At 37.6% G+C, this 12,942-nt stretch overlaps 2 protein-coding genes across 2 annotated transcripts; both read right to left on the bottom strand.

Annotated features, from left to right (window-relative positions):
* Positions 1–2,952: 2,952 nt before the first annotated feature.
* On the bottom strand, positions 2,953–8,410 carry LOC137740134 (uncharacterized). The gene is made up of 14 exons (XM_068479950.2): positions 7,653–8,410; positions 7,075–7,387; positions 6,652–6,798; positions 6,477–6,565; positions 6,287–6,379; positions 5,697–5,823; positions 5,441–5,505; positions 5,118–5,292; positions 4,581–4,775; positions 4,390–4,437; positions 3,863–4,009; positions 3,692–3,774; positions 3,474–3,589; positions 2,953–3,291 (listed from the first exon to the last, which is right to left on the bottom strand). The coding sequence occupies exons 1-14, from the start codon at positions 8,213–8,215 to the stop codon at positions 3,209–3,211; spliced, it is 2,244 nt and encodes a 747-aa protein (XP_068336051.2). The 5' UTR covers positions 8,216–8,410; the 3' UTR covers positions 2,953–3,208.
* Positions 8,411–9,176: 766 nt separating this feature from the next.
* LOC137715248 (small ribosomal subunit protein eS24z) lies at positions 9,177–11,493 on the bottom strand. The gene is made up of 5 exons (XM_068454504.2): positions 11,038–11,493; positions 10,774–10,815; positions 10,266–10,436; positions 9,628–9,714; positions 9,177–9,503 (listed from the first exon to the last, which is right to left on the bottom strand). The coding sequence occupies exons 1-5, from the start codon at positions 11,110–11,112 to the stop codon at positions 9,462–9,464; spliced, it is 417 nt and encodes a 138-aa protein (XP_068310605.1). The 5' UTR covers positions 11,113–11,493; the 3' UTR covers positions 9,177–9,461.
* Positions 11,494–12,942: the final 1,449 nt, after the last annotated feature.

The raw sequence follows: 12,942 nt of genomic DNA on the forward strand, positions 1-12,942 counted from the left end.
TGCATGGGTGCAACACTTGCCAACTAGTCTCTCAATTACTACTCTTCGCCAGCGGCATAAGATTGGTGGGTTGACTTGATTGTATAGGCCGAAACCGGTTGGGTGAGTGAGTGAGAGAGAATTAGCCATGCAATATGTATGCATGGCTGAGTACAATTCTACAATGTTCCATCACTGAGGAAGATATGTTGGAAAAAAATTTCAGCACATTTTATGCCTCCAACGTGCTCTTGCAGTAGTAGTATAGAGAGCGAGGCTTTATTGAGTACAACCAGCTGATATTTGTGCTCCTTGTAGCTGAACAAAACAATGAGCTTCTGATGAAGAATCATCAGTTCCGACTTACTAGATAGGCATCATTCCTACAAGTGAATGCTGCTTCCCATGAAGTGGACACCACATCCTCTCGTGGCAATAATTACAAATGAGGACATGGCCACAAGAGAGGTTGGTGGAATGGGAAAGGCAAGAATTATGGTGTCCAGTTTCACAACTAGGTTCCAAGCCTCCAATGGCTTCAAACGCTTGAACTTCTTGAAAGCTTCGAAGAACGGCATGGTTTCCGGGTCGGTCTGGAATGGGTCCTTAGACATTGAGGCTCGAAATCGGATTATGGGATGTGTGTTTTGCTCGGATCAAGTTGTTTAGAGTGAGAGAACAGAGAAAGAGAGAGCATATAGGTGTTCATTCCAAGGAATTTTGGGAGATTAACGAAAAAAATTCTCATTTTTTGTTGTTGTTTGTGGCTGATCAAGATGAAGAACAAAGATGGAAGGAGAGATACGAATGAGGTGCAGATTGTGCACAGTAGGAAGGTGGGGAGGAGAGAGAGTGTGACCCTTTTAATATTTTTTTGGTTAATTTTTGGTCTACGTGGCTTAAACTTGACATCTATATCAAAAAGGGATCATCTTTGGATCTTTTCCTTCAAATCCACCAAATCAGTGGATCCGGGCCATTGAAATTTGATCTAATGGCTAAAGTTATTATAACTTTTAAAGTGGGTCTCTGTTTGTAGCCGTTTGATCAAATTTCAATGGCACAAATCTATTGATTTGGTGGATTAGGATCCCTTCCTATCTATATCTGCAAAAATGTGGGCCCACATTTGCCATGTCAACATTTAGCTAAAAAATTAGCAGAAAAGTTAACAGGAGTCTAACATTGTAACAAATTCGTAAGATAAGGTATGACATTGTAATTTTTAAAACATAAGGTATGAAATTGTGGTTCAACCTATAATTGAGGTAGTTTTGTGTAATTTACCCTTGAAAATAATATGAAGTACGTACATAGGATGTAGGTGTTTGGTTGTTGACATATTGAATTCATGAAATGATGAAGTCTCTCATATAATGGATCCCGAACCTTTACACTGAGTGTCAGTCAATTGGTAAATAAATAAATAAGATAGAAAATGATACAATTGCTACTTTGTTACTGAATGTCCACACTTATCGTCGCTATCGAGGTATCGACTCCCTTTGCAAAAATCGCTATCTTCATACCGCTCCTAGCTTTTCAAATTTTTTTTTTTTTTTACTTTTTTTTTATATTTGTTGCTAATTTTTTTTTTTTTTAAATTTCTTTTACAATAACAACAAACTAATGCATATTCTTCAAAATATATATTTATGTGCAAAATCTATTATAATTCATATTTAAACACTTGTAATCAACGATTTAAAACCTAAACTTAAAGATATTTGAATTTAATAGTGGTTATTCAAATAAAGTAACGTAGGAAAAAAAAAACTCAAAGGAAAAAACAAAAATGTAGAAAATAGACAAATAAATTGAAATAGGGAAAAGATTGGTACCACACTACCGATCCTAGCTAAGTCGTACTGAAATCATTTATCTATTTGTTTTCACTTTCGCCACACCGTGAAGACTTTCCATTGAGATTCTTAAGGGTATAGAACCCCATCTTGAAGTTTTGAAAATTAAGGTAGGATTTTCCGTTGATATCCTTGAGGGTTGAACCCCATTTAAACAATTAATGTTTTGGGCGTCACTAGTATGTCTTTCACTTATGTTTTTAGTTTTCGGCTTAAATATTTTACTAAATATACATTTGTTACTCAATAAATCGTAATTTTGCTTCCAAATGCCTTATAAAGTTTTCTTTAATACTCACAGAATATATTTCATGAAAATAAAAAATTTGCATTTTTCACAAAAAATGCGAGTGTTAACTCACGTTTTTTAGTCGATTTTTCAAATTCATATATAAATCATTGTTCAACTATTTCTTTTCACCTTCGCCTCACCGTGAAGTTTTGAAAATTAAGGTAAGATTTTCCGTTGATATCTTTGAGGGTTGAACCCCATTTAAACAATTAATGTTTTGGGCATCACTAGTATGTCTTTCACTTAATTTTTTAGGTTTTGGCTTAAATATTATACTAAATATACATTTATTACTCAATGACGCTCACGTAAAATATTTTGTGAAAATAAAAAAAAAATTGAATTTTAACAAAAAAATTGGATGTTAGGCGAACTTGACGCACGCAAAACTAGATGAACTTTACGCATGTAGAACGAGACAAATTTGGGCGCACGGAAAGCGAGACGGGTTCCGCACACACGCAAAACAAGACAGGACAAAAAATTAGCTTTGTGTGGTGGGCAGGTCATGGAAAACAATGATCATCTCCTAAGTAATTACCAAGCATATATAACTACATATATTAGGATTCTAGTACTTGGTAATAAAAAAACTCTAGTATTAAAATTTTTATCGAGATCTTATGTGTTTGTTTCTAGTAACATGCATGATTCGTTGTAGACCGGCTTTCATCTTATGTGTTTTTACACACATCAAGTTTGATTCCTTTCGTAATCCTCTTCATCATCAATATATTGTCACTTTTCCATCAAAACGAATATCTTGTAACTTCCTACTCCAAGCAAATAAGAAGTGATTCTCGAAATTCAACCAACATCTTTTAACTTTCAAGAATGCATTTTTATATTTCTTATGATAAGTACAAAAGATATTTGACAGCACTAAGCCCTCTCTCTCTCTCTCTCTCTCTCAAACGGACCGGTAGAAGAAGATTAAAAAGCACTTCTGTATGTACGGAAAACGAAACCTATAGGATACGATAGGATTGGACAGGGGACAGGATAACGGGTACACACATCAACTTCTCATGACAGAAGTGAGAGCTGGGATATGCATGCCATGCTACCGTCTACTCTAAACTCTCTCGTCTTCTGCTGAGTTTGCATCTTCAGACCGACCTCCCAATCTCACAATGTCTTCCACAAGAATTTTCCCATCTGCGACAACACAACACAACACAACACGACAAGAATCATCAATCATCAAAATCATGAATCATATCAATGCATTTGGAGATGATACCAACATTAATTAATCGGAGATGCATTTGTGAGAATGCATGAGACAAGCAGTAGATATTCAGGAGAACAGATGAGATGAGCCTAGCAGAAGAACCAACCCTTATCTTTTGAAAGGTTGCCTATGAGTTCTTCGACACCCTCCTTGCCTAAAGTATTCTTCAAGTAGTTCGCAGCAGCTGCAACCTCCTCAGGAGTTACTTTCCCATCAAAATCCCTGAACACATATCAAAACGATTAACTGCAAGAAGAAACAAATGACAATACCATCCATCGAGGTTGAAGAGTGCGAAGACATAAATGACAAATGACAATTCACCTGTCAAGTAATTGCCAGCGATCACCAATTTGAGCATCTACATCATCAATTTCCTTTTCAAGATTGTGAAGCATCGAATCAACCTGAAATACACAAAAGAAAGAAAAAAAATCCATTGAGTGAACAATGATAAACATGTTATAAGAGAGAAGTTGGAATTGAATTTCTAACCTTGTCTATGAGCGCTGATGAAATCCCATTATCACCTTCTGCCTCAGCAGTACTGTCACTTTCATCTCGAGCAGCTTTGTATGCCTTTAAGGCATCCTTTTCACTATCTGTACCCTCCTTATCCACCACGCTATTGTAAAGTTCAATCTGGAAAGATCAAAGAAATCACCTTAAGCAAAGCATCCTTCTGACTTAGTGCATGCATAAGAAAGCTCATAATTAAATGCCATTAAAAGTATTAGCAAACGTCAATCTGCACATCTTCAAACAAAAAGGGACAAAAGCATAAATAACATCAACATCATCCAAGTTCTTCAATATAACAAGCAGAAGCATAGAAATGACTTAGAACTGGAGGCAATATTTATGATGCATGGTCCTTCTCATTAACAGCAAGCAGTTATCCCTCCCAATGTTTCTGCTGCATATATTGAGCAAGGGAAGACTACCAGGCATACCAAAGATAAATGCTTTCATCTTAAAAAATACCCAATATAAACTAAGAGCAATTAAAGGTTTTAAATTACCTCCTTATTGACAAGCCTCAGGAACTCTTCACGTTCTCTACTCACAGACTGAAATATTATTCAACAAACAAAATATTAAGAAACTGTTAAGCTTACAGTGTGGATGATCACACTTGAAATTTTGGTAGAGGAAAAAGAAGAGGGAACACTCCACAATAAAAATATTGAGAGTTATTCAGTCCAGTCCTTACAGATGCGGAAGCCAAAACAGCCAATGCACGACTTATTTCGCAGAGCTTCTCTTGCTTTTCTAGTGTCCTTGCCCTGGCTTGTTCTTGTGCTTCTTTGGCTGTTGGGATAGTCATCTCTTTCAATGCCTTATCCTCTTCTTTGGCTTTAGATTCTTTCATTCTGGCTAGCTCTTCTTCCTCTCTCTGTTCCTCCTCCTGTCACATAATAATTCAGAAAGCCACTCAGTACAAATAAGGATCAACCAAACAGAGACAGAAGTGAACGGTTACATCAAAATTAATTCTTCAACTAAAGTTATCTAAGTCAGATGATAGTCATAACATTTTATTTCAGGAGTTTTTCTTTGGCACTATAATTTGTGTTTTTCTTTTTGATTGCTCATCCTTTTTCTGGGTTCCAAATTCAGACAACCCCAAACTAAATGCTTCAAAACTGGCTATAAAAACACACACACACACACACACATTTAGTTCTGGTTACTAAAACACTAAAAGCTATCCGTAAGACCGTCAAAATGAAAAACAAACAATTTCAACCTTGATCTTTTCTTCCTGCATCTCAAGGAACTCCAATTTCCTCCTCCTTTCAGATACAGAATCTTCCGAGGGCAACGATGTAACACCAACAGTATCCACCACTTCATCTGGCAAAGAAGACAGTGTAGCTCGAACGGCGTCAGCTGGCATCAACCTTCCGGACACAATGAAGGCTCTGCATTATGCACATCAAACAAGAACTACGTTAAACTGGCTCCAGTATCAAGATATACATGAACTGTAGGGCTTCTGAATGTAAAAGCAATAATAAAGAATTAAACAAAACCAAAGAGTTAGGTGTGCATTATGGAGCCTAAGAATACCTGGAAAGGATCAAAAGCGAAGATGGCATGGAGTGATTGAGAGACAAATCCAACCAATCACGAAGCTACATGATGACATTAGTGAATAAATGAGCACAGAGATCAGTTTTGATATATCATAAATAACCAAGCTCCATTAACTACTTATGAAACTGAAAAGTATATTCAGACTCTAAGTTGCCAAAAAAGGTATTGGAAGTTTCAACCGCCTAATCTGCAATCGAAGAAAGGAGTATCTGGTCCAAGCATGGTATACCTGCTGGCGCATATCTTCAACAGAACGCAAACCAAGCATTCCGCGCTCCCTGCATTCCTCGCGCAGCTCATCTTCTGTAAGGGATTCCACACCTTCTTCTTGAATTAACTTATCATCAGCCTTAATCCTGACAAAAAAAAAAATGTTGATAAACATTAAAACAAAACTCAATTTGTCAGTTCCTTTTTCAGAAAATAGGTTAAAAAACTCTTGCATGTTCGTCTATTTACTTCATGTTTTGGTTTATATGAAGCTAATTCAAATACCAATTAGGGATAGCAGCATTTTCGAGTAGTTCTTTATGTTCATAGTAAGAAATTCTTCGATCAAATTCTCCAACAAGATAATATATGCTCTTCTTGAAAAGAAGAGTATGTCTCTAGTGATTTACTAAAGATTTCATTGATGAAATAAGAAAAAATATATCAAAGAAAGATGACCAAGCTTGAACCAAGACCTAATTGGGCAGAGCACAGCATGAGGAGCCTAATAAATAGCTCTAATTTAAGATTAACTTCACTATTCTTGTTTCTAAAAAAAGGCTACAACAAAAAAAATGTACATCTAATATGCAAAGATATGCATCTCACCGCTGGAGTCTTTTCCGGAGCATATATCGCAAATATGCATCTGTTCCATAAGGGCTAATATTCATATATTTGCACATACTGACTAACCGAGGCCTGCATGCAACAGAAAACAGAGTCATTAACTTCACCGACAAATGCATCCCATCACATTCAAACACTAAAACCTTGAGCAATCATGATAAAAGATAACCTGCTGATGTTATCAAGGGTAAGTTCATCATTAAACAACTTGGCAAACCCCAAAATCTCCTCATTAGAAACACGTCCACCCGTTCTAACCTACACATAGAAATTGACAGGTTTGCACACAAGATATATTGGAGAAACAAACATGGAAAGTTTAGCATAGGAACTGAAATCCTCACTTTGTTTAAAAATTCATCTAGATCTTCTGCTGTTTGCTTAATTTCTCCACTCCTTGAGTTTTGAACTTCCTTTGCCATTTCTTTGGCCGTGTCTTGGAGGAACTTAGCGTATTCTATTCTTGCCTTTAGCCTCCTTTTCAATGCCTCCTACAAATTGATAAGAAAGTTGAAATCGAACATACTACAACATAAGGGGAAAAAGTAAAGCCCCTAAGCATATGTGAATACTTAAGTTAGTATTAGAAAAATACTATAATACGAAAGAAACTATGTGTACATGAATTGAAAACACAAGTTGGTAGGAGAATGGACATGCAGAGACATGACGTGTATCATGCAGGCACGCATTTAAGCAAACTCTAGAACAAAAGAAGGTGTCATGCAGAGTCCAAGCTAAATCGATTACAAATATACAATCCCTACCTCTTCCTTCAATTTGTCTTGAAAAGTTGATGGCAGCATGTTGGGGAACAATTTGAGGAAAACTGGCAGCAAAAATTCCATGAAAGGAACGATGATGAAAACCGACAAGGGAACTAGCCTAAAGATATCAGCTGTTGTGCGGGTGAGCTGTTGTCTCTCCCTTCTAGAGAGAGTCTTGCCGCCAGCAAGCTTTAGCAGCAATCTCGAACAAATCCTTACATCAGCACCCAGAAGCTTAATACCCAACCAATAATGCTGCAATGTGGATATAAATTCCTTCTTCCAGTGAACAAGTTTCTTGGCCCAGTCTTCCCTGCATAATCAAACAACCATGAAAACCAGCATTTGTGAAGATGAAATCATCTTGGATTAAAAATGAAATCTTGTTGATTAAAAGACCCAACAGATGGGCTGACATGGGCGTAGCCACACTTTCTAGAGTGGATATGCTTCTGGTATGGTGCCCACTTCAAACTCCTCCACAATTTAGATTAGTTTAAAGTAGAATATCGCAATTTAGATTAGTTTAAGATAGAATATCGGAAAAAGATGAAAGATTTTAACCTATATATTATAACCTGCTCATGGAAGCCACAGCTCTCAAAGCAGGGCCAATTCCCAGGATTGTGGCCCAAACTTTCTGCAACATGGGTTTGACAGCCTTTTCCTTGAGAGATTCTTGCAATTTCTTGGCCTTGGCGGCTTTCGCAGTGCTCAACCCCTGGACAGCTTGATCGCAGTCCTCCGGAGACGCCTCCTTTCTTTTTTTGGCAGCCAATCGCTCGTTCTCCTCGCCATCACTGGGACTCCCAGCCTCAGTAGGCTTGGCGGGCGCCGCCGCTGCAGCTGTGGACGCATTTCGAATCGCCTGCGACATCCACCGCTGATGTATCCCCATTGGCGAGATATAGACATACCCCAATCGCCGGAACTCGTCTTTTGCCACGGAAACTTTATCATCACCGTCGTTGTTGCTGCTGCTGCTGCTCTTAAGCGTGACGATACCGCTGAAGCCCCTGGACTCCAATTTCTGATCGCCATGGGAATGCCCGAGCCACCGGAATCCAGGGCTGGCGCGGGACGACGCCGTTACATAGTCGGTGACGATTCTCTTCCTCCTGAAGATCGCTGTCGAAGCCATTTCTGAACTTCTGCACTGAATTTCAGATCTCACGCATAATCAACTGCAGCACACAGGTGAAACAATGTCGTTTCGGGGTTTCTAAAAACCACTCGATCGAAATTAAAAACCTGAAACCCTTATCTTCGAAAGTAAATTACTTCAGGGTTTAGGGTTTATATATTATCAAGTAATAAGTAAATTTTTTAGAGTAACAAAATTGACCGTTCCAACCCAAATTATCCTTTAAGCAAATCCTGGAAAATAAGAAAAATACCGACTTTTTATCCAAAATAACGCCGTCAAGTAACAAAATTTATAATGTGTTTCCGTACAAATTTATTATCTAAATTAATAATTAACAAAATTCTCTTTATCAACTAAAAGATAAAATAAATTAAATTAAATTAAAAAAATTAAAAGATAAAACATCTCAAAAAAAAAAAAAAAGCTAAAAGATAAAAAGAGGTGAAAAACTATTCAAAGTGGGTAGACGTATGTTAGTTAGATAATACATAATGTCACATGAAAGATAAATAACTTTAGCGGGGCTAATCGTATAGTTTTCGTGTTAGAATAACATTTTTGCAATTGATTAAAAATAGAGGTATTGGTTGATTTTTTTCGAATTTGTAAAGAGCTATTAAATGTTTTCTTAAATTTAATTTTAGAATAACACCTTAAACTTTTACCATTGGCCAATTTTCCTTTAACTTTTAATTTTAGCTGATTACCGCTTAAACTTTATAAAAATTCAAGAGGGCAATTGGATAAATCAAACTATCAAAGTAAGAAATTGATTGCTCCTTAAAAGTTCAATGAAAATAGACAAATACCTCAAAAAAATAATTACGGAATACTAGTGAAGCCTGTGAAGGGATATGCTCAAAGATTCGTTTACATATGCTGAATTCTCAGTCAAATAAAGGAAAATAAATATCATGGACCATTCTTTGGTTGCAACACATCCGTAGACAGAAACTACAATCAACGAATTTGCAAATTTGCGACGATATTCTGCGTGGTTTCTTTCTTGTCTTGAATTAATGCAAATGATCTCCGACTAATTTTCATGATTAAAAGTCTAAAAGCACGATCAATATAAGGGCGGAAAAAAAAAAAAAAAAAATCAGGAGGATTAAACGCTGCAAAATCACAACATAAGCCTCAATTCAATCGTCAAAACTTTTACAGGGGCTAAGAGACACAGAGGTTGATGCAGAAACATGCTGAGACGAACACATGCAGCCTCAGAATGTGTAGAAGATCATTTCTTCTTCCCGCCCTTGGCAGCATCACCAGCCTTAGTCTGCGTGAATCACAAAAACGGTACCACAAAAGAGTTAGGGCACTGAAAACATAACAAGGTTCAAAAAAGTAGTTCCGCCAACAATTTCAGGTTCAAAAACAGAACAAGGATCATATATTTTTACCTTCTTTACTCCGCGGATCTTCTTGGCTCTGTTCTTCCTTTCCTTGAGTTGTTTCCTTGACTTCTCCACCTTTGTATCCAATCCATTCTGCAAAAGTAGCCATGGTTGAGCGAGTGAGAGAGACTGCTAGAGATAGACTCTCAGTGTGTGTAGTTATAAAGGATTCAAGAGACAAACCCCCAAGGATATGGGCATTTGAAGCCAAACCAAAAACACATGCAACAACTGAAAGATACCTATTGACCGAAATCATAACATCGCCATTTGACACATAACAAATGACTGTTAACTTGGGAAGGACTGCAAAGCCTACTTCTATAGCATTCAAAACCATTATATACCAGACGCAGAAGCATTGACAAATCAGACTCTTCAAATTCTGTAAGGTCTTCCCGTGAAAGGTGATAGATCAGAGGATCGGAAAAAAACTAATCAACATAATTTAAAACAGATTCACCTCCTTTATAACCCTTTTGTCTACAGTTTATAATAGCCTGAAAGGGCCCCTTCATCAAACTCAAACGATTAAAAAAAATCCTATGAATGCACATATTAAATGACGAGAAATAAACTTATGTCGAAGCATAAGGAACTGCGATTTACATGCAATGTGCTTGAGAAAAAGAAGGTAAAGTTACCCTGATCAGCCTGTACTTGGGCTCGTACTTCTTTGCATTCTCAACAGAATCATAAATCAAACCAAAACCAGTGGACTTCCCTCCTCCAAAATGGGTGCGGAACTTGAAAACAAAGATGGCATTTGGATCCCTCACTTCATACAACCTTGCCAGTTTCTCCTTCAACTCCGCCTACATTACGCCATGAAACAGAAATTCTTTTCAGCCGACAGAACAAACAATCCGCCCAGGGAAAAAATAAAGCCACAACTAGAGAAAAGGTGAGATTAACAACACGAACAACTAAACATCGTCGATATAGTGCAACCCAAACCTCCAAACCATTGTCTAAGATTCAAAACATTTCTTTACAACAACCAAGTCTTACCCCACTAAGTGGGGTGGCTGTATGAGCTGCCCTCGGTTTTGCGCCAAGTCTTACAGAATAACATGTAGCTCAATGGTACTAGAATTTTCAGGAGTAAAATGTTAATACTGACATTAGAAAATTAAAGAACGGAAAACAAACCTTGGAAACATTCGGTCTTCCTGGATGCAGAACATCGATAACCTGCACGAAACACAGGATTTACACACCCAAAGTTAAAACGTAGAAATACATTGCTTTTCTGGGCAACGCCTTTTACAGCTACATTTACGATTCCACTTCGGCAGCACAGTTGAACTCGAGATTCAGTTTATGATATGGGATTGTTTGGTTGGATATTTCTCTTGGTTTCTCCGACTTTTTTTCTAGTTGACCAAACAGGAGAATAGTAGGTAGAAGACTCACGAACTGCTTTCTGGAGAGGAGACGGTTGGTCATGAACTTCCTCGTCCGGATCGTCACCGCCTTGCTATCCGCCATGGCTGTCTTTCTCTACCTTGTGTTTCAAATTTCAATTTCTGCGCCTCCGCTCTTCTTTCCCTCCTGTGAGTGTCTGCGTTGTGAGCTTTTTCGCCGGGGAAGGAGGAGTAGGGTTTTAGGGTTACTACTTACTAGAGTAGAAGATATGTTGGGCCGCTCTTCAAAATATTAATCTCAACCCAAAGCCCACCGATTTTCTTTTATTAAATTAAAACACCAATTAAAATTCTAAACAACTTTTTTCGTGAAACTAATTTTGATGCGGATGCCTTGGCTTCTGTGGGGCATTCCTCTCCTAGCGCGATCGTTCGTCATCATCCGTTGCCTAGTAAGTCTCGTTCAGCTTGGTTATGATTTTGCTTGCTCCTTTTGCCCTAGAAGCTTCTCTTTGTAATTGTTATTTCCGTCTCCAAATATATTATTTTGCCTGGTAGAATTTTAAATATTCCTTTTTGCTAAACTTTTATCTTCTTTCCCAAAAATTAAATTGAATAAATTAAAAAAGAATCAAGAAGTAAAAGTTTTTAATTTTTATTGAGAAAGTGGCATGACACAATTTAAAGCTGGTCTAGCTAAAGATAGCAGGAAACCCCAAAAAAAAAAGGCTTATAGGATTATCAACGTACGTATGTACACTATATATAGTATAACGCAGTGAAATTTATCATGTACAAGAAGATAAAACTATCCTCTTAATTAATAATCATGTCGATGGCAATGCAGCAGCTGCAGGTTGCGACTGCGAGTCAACCAGGATGGACCAGAGAACTTGCACATCTTCGCACGGACAAGACCTCACGTCCTTGTACAATATATATATCCCCTTTCCTGCAGTTTTGTAAAGAATCAAACTGAGAGCTGGAGATTAAGAGGAAAGAGGTTAGATAGAATTAGATTGCAGAAGGAGAAACGAGGAATTGCGTACGCTTTCTGTGGCTCGAGTGCAGACGATCCCAGAGCTTCTTCAACGGGGAGACGAGGGAGTGAAGCCACCCCATTGGAAGGAAGGAATGAATGGGGAAGAAGGTGGGAGGAAGGGTTTAAATGGTGGGTTTGCTTTGCAATCATGCTACGAAAATATATATGACTCTTGTTGACGAGTCTTTGTCACGTCCTTTCTCTTCCCCTCTACCAAACTAAGGAGCAAAATAAAAACAACCCCTTCTCATTTCTCAGTCTTAACCATTTTTTTCTTCCTTTCACACTTGAAAACTCCTTTTCCTTCTTTCCAACATAATCATATTGGTGCTTGCTTGTGCCGCAAGCCTCCCTCGTGCAGTTAAGCTAATAAATCGGTTTCTTTTGTGTTCCTTTTCGGGTGCCCTTGTTTTTGTGTTAACTACAGCGTCGAGTTTCTGAAAGCTTCAGCCTTTTCTTCTGAAGTTAGTGATAAGGTGTATTAGTCGTAGTAGTTAGAGATAATGCAGTAAGGATACAAGCAAGATATTGGATTAGTCTTCCGCTTCAACTTGAAGGAACCCACCTTTCACGATACATTTAAATTATGTGCAAACAGTCGTTAAAAAAGTGGATGGCTTTTTAACCCATGAATCTTCTAGGAAAATGCTCGATTAATTCGGATAAAGCGGTGATTAAGACCGAATAATTCCATAAGCAAACGATTACTTGTGAAGATAATTAATCTGAGATGATTGGTTCACATTACAAATTTACAGACACGTGTGGTTAATTTGTCTACGTTATGGGCTCCATCTTCACCCAAAGGAAAAGCAACTTCAGAAAGGCTTCTTCTTCTTCTTCTTTTATACACTTTACAGATCGTACAAATAACATCAGTTTTTAGATCGTTTCTTTTCGCTGCAAAATGCG

The sequence above is a fragment of the Pyrus communis genome, chromosome 15, assembly GCF_041283825.1.
Source record: "Pyrus communis isolate YQ-2024b chromosome 15, ASM4128382v1, whole genome shotgun sequence".
Taxonomy (NCBI): Eukaryota; Viridiplantae; Streptophyta; class Magnoliopsida; order Rosales; family Rosaceae; genus Pyrus; species Pyrus communis.